Source organism: Hippocampus bargibanti, linkage group LG15 (genome assembly GCF_051943395.1).
Source record: "Hippocampus bargibanti isolate YZ-2025 linkage group LG15, ASM5194339v1, whole genome shotgun sequence".
Lineage (NCBI taxonomy): Eukaryota > Metazoa > Chordata > Actinopteri > Syngnathiformes > Syngnathidae > Hippocampus > Hippocampus bargibanti.
The window spans coordinates 8978448-8996978 of record NC_142748.1 but is presented as its reverse complement, the minus strand read 5'-3'; the positions used below and the strand labels follow the sequence as shown (position 1 = coordinate 8996978).

Below are 18531 nucleotides of genomic sequence, written 5' to 3'. Positions count from 1 at the left end.
TTTTTACGTTTGCCGCCATATTTTTGTTTTTATTTATCCTCTCGATTTATTTATTCTTAGGCGTTTCGGCAGGAGCGGACAGATGCTCTCAGGTTGGTCCGTAGCAGGCGTTGTCGCAGCGCCTCGAGGTCGTTCCGTCTTTTGACATTGTGACATGAAGTCTCTAATTTGACGATGCAGAGAGGAATGCCGGCCGGCTTCTCGCTCGACCTCTGCCGAGGCACGCTGGCTCGCTTTTAATTGCGTCTGGAGGAAGTGAGCTGTCTGACTCCGAGGCATTAAATAACACCGATGCTCTGATGACACTGCAAAGCAATCCAGTCGTTACTGCTGTTTTGATATTTTCTTTATCATCTCTGCGACTTTTTTTTAAACCTTGCTAGCATTTCGCAATACCGACGCTAACTCAAAGGAGGAATTAATTGGATCCGATTTGCCTGCTGGGCGACGTTGCGCTCATCTAAACTTTATTAATCCGTCATCTTTGTCTGTTTTTTTAGGAGTAAAGTTGCCTATTTTGCAATAGCCGTTCCGAAATCACCGCGTGTGAGGAAAAAGACAAGAAAAGGTTGACGTGAGGAACTTTTTCTTTAATGAAGGGAGAAAAAAAACCACATTTTCTTCATTGTCGAAGGGCTCATAGATTTTTGCATGCAAGATGCTCATTGCTAGCACATCACATGAAAGATTTACGAGTATGAAAGGGGTTGAACACACACACACACACACACACTGTGATGCATGCATGACAAAATTCACATATCGCAGTGAACCCCCGACTATTCACAAATTGACCAATTGGCATTTTCCACCCCCCTCATTCATGGAAAAACACATTTTTCTTCTTATTTCCTGTCAATAACGTTTCAAAATGATGCCAAATCCATCGACATAGTACGTTTGGAGCTAACTGTAGCCTGGGTCCGAAGTGGAAGTTACACACACATGTATGGGGCATTTTTTTTAATATCCATCTTCGTGCTTGACTTTAAACTAGAGGGTGTGAATTAGTTGCAAATGTTGCATCAAAGGAGGATGGATATCGCCCGCTCCGCCCAAAATATAAAAGAAGAGAACCCATCATGTCATTTTTTTGGCTGAATGTAAAGTCTCGAAATAACAGATGATGAACCAAAATAAAAGAAAACAAATGAGACGCTCCATCACCGTGAACATCATCCCGGAGACAACGACCGTTTGCCGCCGATGCGCAATTTCCGAGCCCACGCCGGCCCACCGCCAGGCGCTCATGAGGAACCGCCGCTCGTCAGTCGGCGTACAAGATGAAGCCCGAGAAGGTGCTGTACTTGTTGCTGTTGCCGCCGTGCGCTTTGCCCCCGTCCAGTTTGACGTAAACCTCGTCGCCGGCGTCCAGGTGCACGATGACGCTGTTGCTGGCGTAGTCGTAACTCTGGTCCTGGTCTTGGGCGATGGCGCTCGCCCTGACCTGAAATGAAGAAAATGCAACAATTAATGGGACCCGCATGACTTGGGGTGAGTGATTCTTGTTATTTTGCTTTGGGTTGAGAGCAAGAATTTGACTTTTGTCATGCTATCCCGGGCGTGGCCACAAGACGGCGACACCCATACATTTTATCCATAACTTTTTCCAAATGTGTTCATGAAATATGACTATTTGTCATAGCATTGACAACGAAATTTTATCATTGAATTAATCCTAAATAACAAATGTACCGAAAAAAAATGTAATTTTGTATCAGACTAGAAGATATATGTATTTTATAACAAAAGGAACGTCCCATTCATTTCAATGGTGTTCCGTGCAATACCGATTGTCGCCACAAGACGGCGACTCTAATGCATTTTATTAAAATCTTCCACATTCGTTCATGAAATATGGCTATATTTCATGACAATGACAATGAAATTTTAACATTGAATTAATCATAAATAACAAATGTACCGAAAAAAATGTAATTTTGTATCAGACGAGAAGATATATGTATTTTTTAACAAAAGGAACGTCCCATTCATTTCAATGGTGTTCCGTGCAATACCGATTGTCGCCACAAGACGGCGACTGTAATGCATTTTATTAAAATCTTCCACATTCGTTCATGAAATATCACTATATTTCATGACAATGACAATGAAATATTAACATTGAATTAATCATAAATAACAAATGTACCGAAAAAAAATGTAATTTTGTATCAGACTAGAAGATATATGTATTTTTTAACAAAAGGAACGTCCCATTCATTTCAATGGTTTTCCATGCAATACCGATTGTCGCCACAAGACGGCGACTCTAATGCATTTTATTAAAATCTTCGACATTCGTTCATGAAATATAACTATATTTCATGACAATGACAATGAAATTTTAACATTGAATTAATCACAAATAACAAATGTACCGAAAAAAAAAACGTCGTTTTGTATCAGACAGGGAGAAAAAGCTATTTTTTTTAACAAAAGGGAACGTTCCATTCCTTTCAATGGAACACCCACTATACATTTTGTCCAAATCTGTTTTTCCATTGTTTTCAATGGAGAACGTGAATTTGAGATCAATGTGATTTGACGTCCACTGCATTGCTCTGTGCATTCAAAGTACATATAAACCTATGAAGCCTGTCTTTTGCAGACGACCCCCCCACCCACCACACCCCCATCCCAAAACGTGCTGATCTGAGGAATCCTCTGCGTCCGTAGTGGTTCTAAGAACGTGGTGACTCAAGTGTAAGACTTCATCTTGACTCATCCCGCCTGAGAGGATGTACAGTGCTGCCAACAAATGACCCCCCCCCTCACCCTCCCAGTCTCTTAAGCTTTTTTTTATCTCTCTCTCTCGCTTTCTCCAAGTCTTGAACTTTGCTCATCGCTTCCCATCTGCGCGGATTGTTTGAAGCCACCACGACTGGAGTGTCACGTCGCATATGCGTCATGAAGGCACCATAGGTCGAAAGGTCATTCAAATACACCCTTAAAACTTTTGACAAGCGGCGCGCCTCGAACGGACGCGCCGCATTTGTTGTTGCCTTTTAAGCCCCCCGTTAACCAAGCCAAATATAGGCGCTTTGGGTCCGTTAAGGTTACGAAAGAGCCTCCTCAGGTAAACAAGTGTTATTTGAGGTTGCACCTCGTATCTGGACTCCCATCGTGTTTGCGTTGCGCTTTGGATTTCTGTGGTGTTTGATCAGCATCACCACCTGAGGCCTAGCAGACATAACAAATCATCCGTAAAACGTAACCGATGCGTCGGTTTCACGCCGGCGCCGCCTGGCCCGATGAACGGACGTCACGGCGGCGGCAAAAGAGTTTTTTTTTTCTTATTTCAAAGCGCTTTGAACTTTGTTTGTAAAGACCTCGGGCGACGGTTTGATGTGTGGTAGGCTTGCGGATCGACTCGCTTTCCCTTTTGCGTCCGTGCCTGCCACTGCACAGTCGTTGTTGTTGTTTTTGCAGAATTTATCAATGACTCAACCCTTAATCCATCCACCATCGTCATTCTGGTCTTGAATGTTCTGGATCTGATCCTGACTAACTTTGCACAAAAGACACACTCCATCCAGTGGACGGTTGTCAATCAATCAGAAAATGGCCCTCCCACCAAGTCTGTAAGTAATTAACATGTTTCAAAAATGGTTTGTTATCGCCTACGGATGCCACAAGATGACAGCACAGAATTCTTCATTCACTTATATGAAAACCGGCTTGACGAAATGAAGTTCCTGCACTCAGTTTAACCAAGGTAGCTTTAGGCAATAAAGAAGCCTGACATCTTCATTCACGTCACTCAATTATCAATCGCTTTGACCCGATTGATTGACTTTTGTTTCAGAAAGCTCCCACGGGAGCTTTTATCGCTACGCGGTCTTGAGGACGCCGGGTACCCACCAGACCGTTCTTGAGCAGGTCAGCCCACATGCTGGTGCCGTCTCCTCCCCGCATCAGGACGTTGTATATGAAGAAGTAGGTGCCGGCAATCTTGCAGGTGAACTTGCCGGTGGCGCCGTCGTAATTGCCGCCGATGTCGGTCACCACGTCATCGAAGCGCAGGACGTCGTAGCCTTCCTGCGGGTTGCGCAGCCCCGCGTAGAAAGCCACCCGGGGCGGCGCGTCGGACGTGGCCGTGTTCGGCGAGCCCGGAGACCCGAAGCCGAGAATCCCGGTGCCCCCGGGCGGACCCTCGGGTCCCGGCGGACCCGGCTCTCCGGGAGGCCCCGGGGGTCCCGGCTCGCCGGGGCGTCCGGGTCTTCCCTCTGAAGCGTGAGCGGCCAAAGTGGGCGGCGGCGGCGGCCCGATGCCGCGGTCGCTGCTGTCGGCTTGCTCGCCCGCCTGTTGCTCGGCGGTGACGGGCTCCTCCGCCGCGGGGAAGGCGTCGCACACCATCCGGCAGCCGCCCAGCATCTCGAAGCCGCCGCCTCCTTCCTCGCCCCCTCCGACGGAGCTGACCAGCACCGGGATCAGCACCACCAGGACCAACACCAGCATGACCCCCACGGCGACCGCCACCAGCGTCTTGCGCCCGATGCTCAGCCGGGGAAGCGGCCGGGCCGCCAGAGCCGAGCTCTCCGTGGTGGCGATGGTGACTCCGGGTGACGGGCGTCCACCGGGAAGAACCTGAGGAGGGGATTCCCAAAGATGTTGAGCGCTGGGGAAGGATTGAGTGACAAGCGAGGGAGTCCTGTGAGCCCAGAAAAAGCGAGGAGGAGGGGGGGGGAGGAGCGAGTGGACGAGCACCTACTCTGAGTCAGGGCTGAGGAGAGCACTTTCTCACGGGGGATGATGGAGGTATCTGCTCCATTGTCCTTTTACTTGCAGGCTAAACTGGGGGGAAATTTGCCAGATAAATGAACAGATAATGCAAAAAAAAAACTCAATATTCTTTTTATTGCTGGTTTACAGGTTAACCATAACTATCCTTTTATGTCCAATGATAAATTGAAATTAATATTTACCATGTGAGGACCAACCACAATTTAGTGATACTATTAGTTTTTTATGAACTGCTGCTTTCCTCCACAAGCAGGCATTTTCATGGTTTCATAAATTCATATAAATTACCGAAAATGGAAGAGTTTTGGGTGGTTATATTACAAAAAATAAGCATATTTTTGTTTCAGAATGTTGTGAGACTTTGGTTCCCTCGTGTGGTCATGAGGGACCATCACTCGACTTGGCTTCACTTCCTTCATGTGTCCGCAAGACGGCGCCCTTTTTCCACTTTTCCTTCTCACTTTTCACGCATTTGGGGTTGCACTTTAATCCACCCCCCCCCCCCCCCCCCCCCCCAAAAAAAAAAAAAAAACTATTCGACTGAGGGTGAAGGGTGACCCCCCCCTCCCCGCCCACTTAACAGTGAAACGCATTCCACAGTGGGGAGGGTCATGTCAACAGTAAGCGCATTCCTCAAACCACAGCAGGACGTCTCTGATGGTGATATTGAGACCGGTGTGGAGACATTCGATTACATTGTGATAAATAGTCAGCGTGTGTCGAAAAGTACCAGAACAAATTTTGGATATTTTTTGTTTGCTCAGAAGAGGGTGCAAACAGTCGGGTCCATTGTGGCGGGTGCCGGGGTTATCCACACACACACAAATTAGATATCCTCCGTCTCACCCACATATGCTGTCATGCAAAAGTCGAGATGGAAAACATATCCAGCAGTGGCTTGTTTACTTCCTTTTTAGGAAATGAGATGCTGCCTTGCAGCTCTTTGCAGCATATGCTAAAAATTCATTTGCCGCTTGTCATATCTATACGTACAAAACAGGGATGTCGGACCGTATTTAATTACCAGTAATTAAATACAAATATACATCTCAGAGCCATAATATATAGTGTTATAGTGAAAACAGTACAATCATATATTTAATATTAATAACAATTATTCTCCATTCATTCAGATTGTTTTTTTTTTGTCTATGGCAATAATTTGGCCAGCTAATATCAACCATAAAACGACAATAATATTTTTCCGGTGACATCATATTCAGCGTCGTCATCTTTCTATTTTTTAAGGTGTGTATGACAAGCTAGTAATAGTATGTTGTTTTTATTTATTTTTTTGCAGTGTGATCAACTGTGGAGCGTGCAGAAAAAAAGTGATAACACGTCCAACCGGTTGAATTTCCGCGTGTGGAATGTAACAAAGACTACACACACATATTGGCCTTTTTAGGGCATAAGAATCTATTACGTAATTGCAGACAGCAGCTCATGGAATCTGCTCTCCAAATGGGATACGGAAAGGAAAGAAAAGGGAGGGCTCTGATTTTGAGCGACGGTTCAATTCCGCCATTGACAAACGAGCAAGACCGCCCTTCCGGCATTGTGATTGGTCGGAAGGTGGGGCGTCGTAACTTGACGTCAGCGTGCTTCAGTTAGTCAAGGGAGTTTGATGGTTCTTACGCCGAGTGTCCGAGCTTGCAGGAGCGGAAAAACGTCACTCGAAAGAGGGCGTCTGACTGGGAGCAGCGGCCTCCTCCGGTGTTTGCAACTTTGACTTTCCCCCCCCGCATTTTCCTTTCAGTGTGTTTAAAAAACTCCGATCACTATGCCGGTGTTTCATACAAAGACGATAGAAAGTATCCTGGAGCCGGTGGCTCAGCAGATCTCCCATCTGGTGATCATGCATGAAGAGGGCGAGGTGGACGGAAAGGCGATCCCCGACTTGACGGCACCGGTGGCGGCTGTGCAAGCTGCAGTGAGCAACCTGGTCCGGGTGAGTGAACCGCCGCGTTGCTTGCGACTGCTACTTGTCGATCTCCGAGAAACTTTTTGGGATGTCACTAGACGGTTGACGGGGGGTGGAGTGGGGAATTCATTTAGGGCATCAAAGAGGTGGAAATGCGACTCAAGTTACTGAACGGGGCAAAGGCATTGACGCCCTTTTTCCCCTTGAGAATGGCCCCTCTTGCCCACCGTAGCCTCACTTTGGCACAACTTTGCACCGAAACTACACGATTATACACTCTAAATCATAACAAAGTGTACCTTGAGCGAGTTGTCTAGCTGTCAGTTCAATTATTTATAGTTGAATCAAGGTTGATAAAAGGGATCATTAAAATAAAGATAATAAATGAACCTCAAGGGCAATCGCAGACCCTCTAGGGGTCTCAGGTCAGAAGTATCACCTCTTCTATTAAAGAAAAATAATATACAATTCGGGCAAAGATAAATTGATTGACATGAGTAATTAAGAAAGCCTGAGAAGACATTTATTGCAGTGGCCGTAGAGACCACAGATGTCAAACTTTGGTCCTGCATGTTGTCAATGTTTACTTCTTCCAACATAATCGATTGAAATGATCTTCTTATAATAATAATAATAATGATAATTTATAAAAATGACAAGGCAATTTCTCTGCAAAGGCAAATCAATGTGCTTGACACAACCACTGAAAAGCATCAACTTCGAGTTCCTTTGTAATTTTCTTTGGACAGCTTGATCAATGGATGTTTTCACTGTTTCCAGTTCCCACGGCAACCATATAACATTGACACTGCTATGATGTCACTTCAGTTCCATGGTAGCAAAGTCATCGTGTCCTCATAGTACAAAGTTTTCAGACATCCGATGGGCGCAACTACACCATTATTCCTTTTCGGTGCTGGGTAGGAAACCACATGTTGCGTACGCGCTTCCTGTGTGTGAATTTTGATGGATGCTCATCTTGCGACAGAGCCTGGAAAATGTTACCAAGTCACGTTGGAGACGTTCAGATGACTTGTTTGATTGCGTCAAGACCCAAGAATGCCTCCCGGAGTCATAATCGGGATTTGAAAATCGAAATACTAATAATAATTGCCTCCAGTGAACAATTAGGGAGGCATCAGGCGGCACAATGAGGCACGTTGTGACACACATACTGTGGTTTATGTGCTTCTCTTTTTATTTCTGACCCGGAAGTATTTTTCAGAGCAATATTTACTTCCAGTTCGTATTTGGTGGTTGGTAAAAATCATGATCGATATCTCGTTACAACTTATGTAAAATCAAATCAACAAATAAATGAATGAATAAATACATTAATTAATAAAGAAAATTAAAAACAAAATAAAAAAAAAACAATTAAAAAAGAAAATCTTTAAATACATACATAAAATGAAATACTTATAAATATGTAAATAAATAAATAAATATAACAAAAATAACAATAAAAAATAAGGATAAAAATAACATATAAATATAAAAAGTAATATATATATATATATATATATATATATATATATATATATATATATATATATATATATATAATATATATGTAAAAAAATAAATATAAATAAAAATAAAAAATCAATAAAATACTTGTTTTGTATGAAAAAAAACTATATCAGATTATATATATATCAGAGCAAGATTGAGCCTCGCGGCATTATTATTATTATTATTATTTTTATTCTTCTCCAAAATGATGAGCCGGATGCTGATGAGAAATGAATGCTGGCTAAGTGAGGAATTCCCAGCAAGCAAGCATGCATCCCTATACACTTTAGGGCGCTTTGGAAGTGTAAATGAGTGGCTTCAACCGGAAAAACGACACGACAAACCAACGCAGGGCTAAAAAAAGGAACCTGGCTATTGTAAACCCGGACGCTACTTTTGTCTGCGCGGCCAAACTCCTCTCCGCGTCGTGTTGCGCTGCATCCATTTTTCTTTTTATAGACTTTGGGATCAGGAGAGGAATGCCCAGAACGGAGGGGGTTGGGCTGGGGTGATTCCGTTGAGGGTTCACTTCCTGTTTGTGTTGCGCCTTCCCCTCGAGACGTCCCATCGGAGACGCAAAATATCCCCAAGCGTAGCATGCTGACTCTGATTCGTTGGTGGGAGTGTTGTTTCCTCAGATTATGATTTCGAAGGAAGGCTCGTGACATGACATTGCACTAAAATGATTAAAATCCAAGGGAACGCAGGGTTGAATATACTTTTACCAGAGGTGATAGTAGGGCATGACTCCTTCTTGTGATTGATGAAGACGTTAGCCCCGAAAGCGCCTGCAAAAGTCATCGGTTTGTATGAAGCCATCCTGCTGTGCCTCCACATCTGTTTGGGTGCGTGTGTTTTTTTTGCACGTGCACAACTTCAATAAATCAAGACCCGACCCCCCCTCAACCCTCCGTGTCCTCCCTCAGATGGAAACTGGAGTACAAACGGCGCTTTGTTGCGGTCGTTCGAATCTCTTTCAGATGGGGAGCGGCAAGTGGCAAGCACGTTTTAGTCTCGCTTCGGTCTGGAACAAGAAAGGCGAGTCTCGGGACACACCTTTTTCACTTTCATGCCGGTTCATAGCCGAGAATAAACTTTAGGGGGAGGAGCTCGGGGGGGTGTTGGTGCAGAAAGGCTTCCCAGATGCGCCGGGTGCGCAAATGGCACGCCGCCGGTCCACATGGGGAGCGTCTGGAGTGGAAACATGGAGGCAATGGCGTGGATGAAGTGGCCGCTCTCAAGTGGGAACAGACCAGGCTTTGTCGACCGGCACATCACTCTGCCGAGAGAATGAAAGGCGTCTCAGACAGAACGGGCCCCTGTTGGACAATGCTTCGCCAGTGTCCAGAGAGAACGGTCGCCGTAGTCACGATCGGTCGCTTGGAAAGATACAGTCCTTCCAGCCTCATTGTGTTGCGTGCTGCAAGTAGTCTGCAACTGAGTATGAGGACGTGACAGGTGCTGGCCTTGTCTTCCTGACTTGACTGCCTACGTTTTCCTCGCCAATTTAACGAGTGTCCAACGTTGAGGATAAATATGGAGCGACCAACTGAACGGTGACGTTAGTTGGTGGTCTTTACAATCGGATGTAAAGACATATTTAGGACAACCTCTGACATTTTGCGTCTTTGAGTTTTCTGGCCGAATATTGACTTTCAGTCACTATCCAAACGTTTTGTGATGTATCCGTCTTGTTGTTCTTCCAGGTGGGCAAGGAGACGGTCCAAACCACCGATGACCAGATCATGAAAAGGGACATGCCACCGGCGTTCATCAAGTAAGTCGTCATCATCTTGTGTTGGACATGCAAAGGTCACGCGTGGTATGTTAAGTGCCTTTTGCATCTTGTTTTGAGAAGATCATTTTAAAACCATTACTCAGTGATCAGCTGCTGCCTGTTGCATCTCACGGAGGGCCGGGGTGAGGGTGGGGGGCATATCTCAGGACCTCCCAAGACCTCCTCCTCGCCACAAGGTCAGAAGATGAACCGCATTTGGCGCCTGGGAGTCACATCGTCACCCCGTCGTCATCCGTCAACGCATGTGTTGGAATGCTCCGCTGGCTGCTAAATATAGTACCTGCGTTGGCAGGGGGGTCCGATTAATGGGCACTCGTTGCTTCTAGAATAGGCTCGCCTGAACATAAAAATAGTCGGGCGTTAAAGTTGAATCCATGCCCTGCAGAGTCGAGAACGCGTGCACCAAGCTGGTCAAAGCTGCCTCCATGCTGAAAGCCGACCCGTACTCGGTTCCCGCTCGGGACTACCTCATTGACGGCTCCCGGGGAATCCTCTCGGGAACCTCGGACCTTCTCCTCACCTTTGACGAGGCGGAGGTATCTCAACGCCTCCATCCAAAGTCGTTTTCCGATGTTTGAACGCTCGTAATTGTTCCCTGGTGCCTTCGACGTAGGTCCGCAAGATAATCCGGGTATGTAAAGGCATCTTGGAGTATCTGACGGTGGCAGAGGTGGTGGAGTCCATGGCGGATCTGATCACTTACACCAAGAATCTAGGACCAGGTAAAGGTGGCAAACAAACAAAAATGACGCTGACCCTTTTTCGGCCGCCATCATAACGTGAATTTCAAACTCTAGGAATGACCAAGATGGCCAAGATGATCGACGAACGGCAACAGGAGCTGACCCACCAGGAGCACCGCGTCATGCTCGTCAATTCCATGAACACGGTCAAAGAGCTTCTGCCCATCCTCATCTCAGGTAGTGACGTGATGCCTTTAAACCCCCCCAATCCTCCATTTTTTTCTCTAATTCATTCCTATCGCTGTCCAGGTATCAAAATCTTCGTAACCACCAAGACGTCAGGCAGCCAAGGCGTGGAGGAGGCTCTTAAGAACCGCAACTTCACCTATGAGAAGATGAGCGCTGAGATCGTGGAGATCATCAGAGTGCTGCAACTCACGTCCTGGGATGAGGACGCCTGGGCAAACAAGGTGGGTCTTTATTTGGTCACCTGGTGATGGTTACAACTATTCCGGAAGCGGCTGTCACTCATTAGGTGCTAGCGTGAAGCTAGCTGGAGTTAAACAAAAATTGTTCACTTCACTACAAAAATTGTTCACTTCATTTTATGTTGACTTTGACAATGAACTTCAAGTGGGAGTGGTCTCCCAGTGCGAAACCTCTTTAAAAAACAGTTTTGCCTTCTTATTGTATTGTTGACAGATTGCGTCAAATCTTTTTTAATACGTTTCACTCGTTCACTGTAAGACGATGTGCAAAAATGTGTCCACACCAGTGCCAGGGTTTTTGTCATTGTCACTCGAATTCCAGGACCCACAGAATATTGAGTTTTTAGGGGAGCATGTTAACTATCCTTCTTCGTTTTACTATCAAACTACCCTGTCTTAAAATTGTCTTTCTTCACCATTTTGCTTTCGATTTTTCTTCCTGTCATCATTTTTCGGATCAGATCTTATATTTATGTGGTTATTCTTTTTTATCTTTCTTTTCCACTGTTCTTTTCGACATTCACCTTCTGTAGAAGGTAAGCATCACCTCTCTGTCTGTCACTGGCATGTCTCAACTGTTTGTGTCTGTCTGTGCATTTTATGATCATTATTTTATTTATTTATTTGTTTGGTTTTTGTGGCGAATTTGTTTTACAGTGCGCAGATTGAATTTGCGATGCTACTAAATTGCGGTGGATTGAGGAATGGTTAAACGAGCAGAGCACACTAGCAGATGCGGCATGCGTTATACCATGGGGGGATGCCACCCAAAAAAAATAAAGAAATAAATAGATAAGTAAACAAAATCATCTTCTGTCTATTACTAAAGGACACAGAGGCTATGAAACGAGCCCTGGGGCTCATCGACTCCAAGATGGCTCAGGCGAAGAACTGGCTGCGCGATCCCCACGCCCCGCCGGGTAACAACCCCATTAGAAACACCCACCCGGGCGGCTGACATGGACTCGGTTACAGTTGAGATTCTCGTCCACGCAGGAGATGCGGGCGAGCAGGCCGTCCGGCAAATCCTGGACGAAGCCGGCAAAGTCGGCGAGTTGTGTGCAGGGAGGGAGCGCAGGGATATACTGGCAACAACTAAGACTTTGGGTCTGATGACTGACCAGGTGTCGGAGATGAGGGCCAGGTACCGACTGAAGCCAGACGGTTGCATTTCTCCACAAGAAGGTCCATTTGTTTACATAAGTGCGCATGGCGCTTGATGGTGTTCCATTCCAGAGGTCAGGGCACATCCCCAGCCGCCATGCAAACGGCCCAGCAGGTGTCCCAAGGTCTGGACGTCCTCACTGGCAAGGTGGAAAACGCCGCTCGCAAGCTAGAGGCCATGACCAACTCCAAACAGGCCATCGCCAAGAGAATGGACGCGGCCCAGGTAGGTTACCGCACCGTGGAAGCCAAAATGGCCACAGAGGCGACTCTTTGAAACTGCTTTTCTTCCCCGGCGTCCGCAGAATTGGCTGGCCGACCCGAACGGCGCCCCAGAGGGTGAGGAGAACATTAAGGCTCTGCTGATGGAGGCTAAGAAGATCGCCGACATGTGCGAGGACCCCAAAGAACGGGATGACATCTTACGCTCCGTCGCCGAGATCGCCACCATGACTGCTAAGTTGTCGGATCTCAGAAGACAGTAAGAAAATGGCCAATGTTGTTTTCCTTAAGTGGTTCGGAGTTAATCCAGATTGTCAATGTGTCCCGCAGAGGAAAAGGCGACACCCCCGAAGCAAGAGCCTTCGCCAAACAGATCGCCACGGCCTTGCAGAATCTCCAGTCCAAAACCAACAAAGCAGTGGCCAAAAGTCGACCCGCTAAGGCCGACGTCCACTTGGAAGGAAAGATCGAGCAGGCCCAACGCTGGATCGACAACCCCACCGTCGACGACAACGGCGTAGGTCCGTAACCACCCCTCCCTTATCCGGCGCCGTTCAACTATCCCGAAATCCAGCGAAAAACGTGATGGTAAATTTCTCTCCGTCCGTCCTCAGGCCAGGCGGCCATTCGCGGTTTGGTGGCGGAGGGCCGCAGGCTAGCCAACGCGCTTCCGGGTCCCTTCAGGCAAGAACTGCTGGGAAAATGCGAGCAGGTGGAACAACTTATGGCCCAGCTGGCCGACTTGGCGGCTCGCGGTGAGGGCGACTCCCCGCAGGCGCGAGCCGTCGCTCGCCAGCTACAAGAGGCCCTCAAAGTAAGATCGCCAAACGACTCCTCATGCTGGCTAGCAGTAGTACTACAAGGCAAATTTCTGCGCAGCCCTAACACTGTCGAGGGACAGAAAAAAATGTCATAAATGTTACATACAAAAATATTACAACAAAAGTGCAACAATGTTCAAGAAGTAAATATTCATCAATAATACAAGGAAGTAAACAACCATCGAAATCTAGTTGCTACGCCATGCTAACGCTAACGTCCGCACGTCCCTTCCCAGGACCTGAAAGGGAAAATGCAGACGGCGATGACTCAGGAAGTTTCCGACATCTTCAGCGACACCACCACGCCTATTAAGTTGCTGGCCGTGGCCGCCACCGCACCTCTGGATGCCCCCAACAGGGACGAGGTCAGCGTGGGGGTCCACAAAGACATTCTTGGAAGCGCTTTTGCAGAACCTTGCAGGCTGACTTGTCTAATCGGATTGCGTGCAGGTGTTTGACGAACGGGCCGCCAATTTCGAGAACCACGCCAACAGGTTGGGCGCCACGGCGGAGAAAGCGGCCGCCGTTGGTACGGCGAACAAAAGCACGGTGGAGGGGATCCAAGCGGCCGTCAAGTCCACCCGAGATTTAACGCCGCAGGTAGCGACGTCTTCTGTCTCGTCCAAAGCTTTTCCCCAAACGCTTCCCATAATTTAGGCTGTTGGTTAACGACTCTGGCGGGACTTTGCGTGCAGGTGGTTTCTGCCGCGAGGATCCTGCTGAGGAACCCTGGCAACCAGGCTGCCTACGAACATTTCGAGACCATGAAGAATCAGTGGATCGACAATGTCGAGAAGATGACAGGTATCGCCTCAAAAATAAACATTGCCATGACGGCCTTTATGAGTAACGATAAAATGTATTCAGGTCTGGTTGACGAGGCCATCGACACCAAGTCCCTTCTGGATGCGTCGGAGGAGGCCATCAAGAAGGACCTGGACAAGTGCCGCGTGGCCATGGACATGCAGCAGCCGCAGATGCTGGTGGCCGGCGCTACCAGCATCGCCCGGCGAGCCAATCGCATCCTCCTGGTGGCCAAACGCGAGGTGGAGAACTCGGAGGACCCCAAATTCCGTGAGGCGGTCAAGGCGGCGTCGGAGCAGCTCAGTCAGACCATATCGCCCATGGTCATGGACGCCAAAGCTGTGGCGGGGAACATCCAAGATCCTAGTAAGCCCGTCGCTTGAGCTGCCCGAGCCGCCTCCTGGAACAGATTTTTCAAAACATGTTTGACTGCAGATCTCCGCAAGGGCTTCCTGGACTCGGGTTACAAGATACTGGGCGCCGTCGCTAAAGTCCGGGAGGCGTTCCAACCTCAGGAACCCGATTTCCCCCCACCGCCTCCTGATTTGGATCAACTGAACGTAAGTCGGGTCAAACGTACCTTTCACAGTCATCACTGACTTCAAAAGCTCACTGGATACGTTTCCGGCTCGTAGCTCAACGACGAACCGGCACCACCCAAACCTCCTCTTCCCGAAGGCGAGGTTCCTCCGCCCAGGCCGCCGCCGCCCGAGGAGAAGGACGAGGAGTTCCCAGAACAGAAGGCCGGCGACATGGTCAATGAGCCTATGATGGTGGCTGCCAGGCAGCTGCACGACGAGGCCCGAAAGTGGTCCAGCAAGGTACGATTGGAAAAACCACCTTTGAACATATCTTTCGAAAGTTACATAAAAAAACATGCTAATGATTCTGAGTATTTTTACTGCTTCAAAATGACAAAATGGGTCAAATCACAGACATCCTCCGAAATCACTTCCGATTTGTGCCGTAGGGTAACGACATCATCGGCGCGGCCAAGCGAATGGCCCTGCTGATGGCGGAGATGTCGCGCCTGGTGCGCGGCAGCAGCGGAAACAAGCGCGCCCTCATCCAGTGCGCCAAGGACATCGCCAAGGCCTCCGACGAAGTCACGCGGCTCGCCAAGGAGGTGGCCAAGCAGTGCACCGACAAACGCATCCGCACCAACTTGCTCCAGGTTGCACGCTCGTACGAACGCATTAGCCCGACGCGGTTCCGCTAGCTTGAAACGACTCTCTTGCTTCAACTCCAGGTGTGCGAACGCATTCCCACCATCAGTACCCAACTCAAGATCCTGTCCACGGTCAAGGCCACCATGTTGGGTCGTACCAACATCAGCGAAGAGGAATCGGAACAGGTGATGTTTGCTATTTGAGGATCACGTATGAAATATATCTTGTGTTTACCGTATTTTGTTTCAAACGCCACCAGGCTACCGAGATGCTGGTCCACAACGCTCAGAATCTGATGCAGTCCGTCAAGGAGACGGTGCGCGAGGCTGAGGCGGCCTCCATCAAGATCCGTACGGATGCTGGATTCACCTTGCACTGGGTCCGTAAGACGCCGTGGTATCAGTGAAAAGGCAGGGCCTCCATTCGGACTGTGAACGTGACACATCCCGGGAATTTACAGGATATATTTGGAGTAGAACTTGCATTTCTTAGAACTTGGGTTTCTTTTGCTGTACATTTGACATCGTTGTACCGATAATTGCGTCTCGCCGCGGCGAGATATGACGCAGTGATTTGCAGAATATTGCTAAGCTGCCGGGGAACTATGTCAAAGTGAATTGAGGAGCTGCTTTTAGACAAAAGTTGTGGTTTGCTGCCGCCATGCTGCACCTAATAGGCAATCATAAAGCTTTTAAAGGGGCGACGGTTACCTGTTGATTTTGCAAGTGTTTCTCAATCTTCATTGAGAAGGCACATCGTTCATGTTAGAAAAAACTTTACGTTCATTGTAAAATCGGTTCCAACCGCTCAACCAAATTGTGTTTGAGCTAATGCTAATATACAAAGCCAAACGTCACAGACGGGCTAACATGAATTAGCATCCATGTTTTGGACCAACTAAGCAGAATCGGATAACTGGTTTATACTACTTGCTGTATAATCACAAGCATTCAAAAGAAACACTGCTTTTTTATTTTTCTTGTTGTTGGTTTTACGTAGCAATACGGTTTGAGCAAATTCTGCCTCAGACGGCTCACTTGCGTTGCGTAGAGATTACAATGATTGCGCTGTAGAAATTGGGATAAAAACTATTCCAAAGAACGCCACGCTGTTGTGCACAATCATGGTCAGGAATTTTTGCTAGAAGACGCACAATCACCATAAGCAAAAAAAAAGAAACCTATGTGCCTTGAATTGACCACTCTCCAATGAAAAAAAAAAACAAAAAAACGTGCCTCGCTATGCAAATATCCTACTGTTGTGCACTTATTTTCAGCACGCCTGGATCATGTCAAATGTACTCCAGCGGTAACGATCAGGCCTAGTCATCGTTCACCAGTTTTCTTTTTGTAATAAAGCATTTTATAGCACTTGAGTTATGTTTGGTTATTTGTTACCTGCAAATTTGTTTTTCTACCTCTTTATTTTCTTTCCTCTTCCTTTCATAACTTTGCTGCTGTGAAATGTAAATTTCCCCACTCTACTTCTCCAAAATAATCCAAATCAGAAAATTCAACATATTTCTGGACGTAAACTTCTGAATATAGTAATATAGAAAGTTTTTTTCATTATCATGAGAGTAACATTTGTAAAAGAAGTGATTTCAAAGCATTATTCCCTCAGTTGTTTTTAATTTTAATGTGCATTATTTTGCCCATGCTAATATTTTATTTATCGACTAATGTCTAACTGAGAGAAAGACACAATCGGATATAAATCTCCCCTGAAGTGTGAAATTGGCATCATCTGAATTTATTTCAAGAGGAAGCTGCGGTGAGTGTGTCATCACGAGTTCTTTCAGCATCTTCATCCTCCACAGCATCATCAACAAAAATACGATCATTAAACCGACAATGTCCCGTGAAGACAAAAATGCTTCTAAATGGAGGAAAATTGTATTGAGGTAGGTGTTTTCTTATTCTTGATGGGAGCTCTTGTGTTTTTAGCCACATAACTAGCTAGCCTCTCACACAGCGTCGCCGGGGTTAATGGTAAAAGAACCGGCTATGCACCGGTCACTGGACACTTTTCACGCCGCTGTTGGCGTCGTCTTCTTGGGCAGAATAGTTGTTAATAGCCGGATCGTTGCCCCGGAGCCTGAAGGGTCCTCGTCACGTGATTGACCACAACCGTCTATTTTACTGCAGTATTGCTTCGGTTTTAATCAAAATACAATGTTTCGTTTCAAAAATAGAAATATTTCCAATTGACGTTGCAGTTTGCCTTAGATAATGTATTTTGAGTTTTTTTTAAATCACCATAAATTAAGATTTTTAGCATTTGCTCAGTCAGCACTTTAAATGGGCAAATGGGGCATGTTCATTCTTACACCCGTTGAATTAAAAAAATGAAGGCATATATATATATATTTTAAATAATGTTAAATAAGTACGCTTATTTGTGTTTTAATTGTTTTGTTATATTGAAAACGTTATTCTGCTTCGTTGGAAATGCGAATACAGTAACCAAATGTACGTGGAATTGGTCTGTCCCATTTCCCCCAAACGCATCCCATAGCGAGCCAATCAAATGCTCCTGTCCGACTGCTGTACTTCCTGTATTCCAAAAAGCACGTTACACGTCTTAACAAACCCGTAAAATAAGTTTAAAATTCACGTTTTTGGACAATGATGACAGCCCCAAGGTAAGAGAACACTTCTCACGATGTAAAATCCACGTTGGAAGTTACCGAGCAGCATGACAATAATAACTTCAGTCACTTTTTGCAGTGAATTCAACTGGAAAATATGCCACATAACATGCAATCTATTTTGATGATCCATTGCATGTGTGCATGTATAGTGTGCAATGGAACTTTTAACACTAGACAGTTTGCTGAAAGTTAGCCAGCGAGGCTTTGATCACATGTATCACATACGTTCTACTGTAGTGGGTGTGCACCTCGTTTTATTTTTTCAATCAATACAAGGAAGGTGATCAGAAAAGGTATTCACATCCCTCCCCAGGAAATGACTGTTAAAAAATGAAATAAAACACCAATCATAATACAATAAAATGCTGTCTGATTTTTTTCCTTTCAGTCCAAACACACTCTTCGGGATGGGAAATCCCCTGCTGGACATTTCTGCAGTGGTGGACAAAGACTTCCTCGATAAGTAAGTGGGAGTATATAATTGAATTTCTCTCAAAACTGCAATTATCTGTGACTAACGATAACCGTATTTGTCTTGAAAAAG

The 18531-nt window shown here is 46.3% G+C and overlaps 3 protein-coding genes across 5 annotated transcripts in view; 2 read left to right on the top strand and 1 right to left on the bottom strand.

The window, feature by feature from the left end:
• Window positions 1-588: 588 nt before the first annotated feature.
• LOC148887621 (C1q-related factor-like) lies at window positions 589-4633 on the bottom strand. The gene is made up of 2 exons (XM_089015379.1): window positions 3865-4633; window positions 589-1447 (listed from the first exon to the last, which is right to left on the bottom strand). Exons 1-2 carry the CDS (start codon window positions 4459-4461, stop codon window positions 1268-1270), a joined length of 777 nt encoding a protein of 258 aa, XP_088871505.1. The 5' UTR covers window positions 4462-4633; the 3' UTR covers window positions 589-1267.
• A 1746-nt stretch (window positions 4634-6379) lies between these two features.
• On the top strand, window positions 6380-16709 carry LOC148887620 (vinculin). Of its 2 annotated transcripts, none has more exons than XM_089015741.1 (21): window positions 6380-6697; window positions 9892-9962; window positions 10369-10519; window positions 10597-10705; window positions 10781-10903; window positions 10976-11136; window positions 11984-12074; window positions 12151-12298; window positions 12391-12544; window positions 12624-12799; window positions 12871-13061; window positions 13155-13354; window positions 13598-13726; window positions 13812-13961; window positions 14057-14165; window positions 14229-14531; window positions 14601-14725; window positions 14801-14986; window positions 15136-15339; window positions 15415-15519; window positions 15594-16709. In XM_089015741.1, the coding sequence occupies exons 1-21, from the start codon at window positions 6530-6532 to the stop codon at window positions 15738-15740; spliced, it is 3201 nt and encodes a 1066-aa protein (XP_088871867.1). In that variant the 5' UTR covers window positions 6380-6529; the 3' UTR covers window positions 15741-16709. The 2 variants fall into 2 exon arrangements, with proteins under 2 accessions (XP_088871867.1, XP_088871866.1); XM_089015740.1 differs by having other exon boundaries at window positions 11981-12074.
• Window positions 16710-17115: 406 nt separating this feature from the next.
• The window catches only part of LOC148887619 (adenosine kinase-like), a 44163-nt gene continuing 42747 nt past the window's right edge, over window positions 17116-18531 (top strand). The window contains exons 1-2 of one of the 2 annotated variants that reach the window (XM_089015885.1): window positions 17116-17237; window positions 18376-18450. In XM_089015885.1, coding sequence (XP_088872011.1) covers window positions 17188-17237; window positions 18376-18450 — 125 coding nt within the window. In that variant the 5' untranslated portion in view covers window positions 17116-17187. Of the gene's footprint in view, window positions 17238-17877; window positions 17979-18375; window positions 18451-18531 lie in introns of those variants that run through there. The other variant, XM_089015886.1, reaches the window with a different exon arrangement.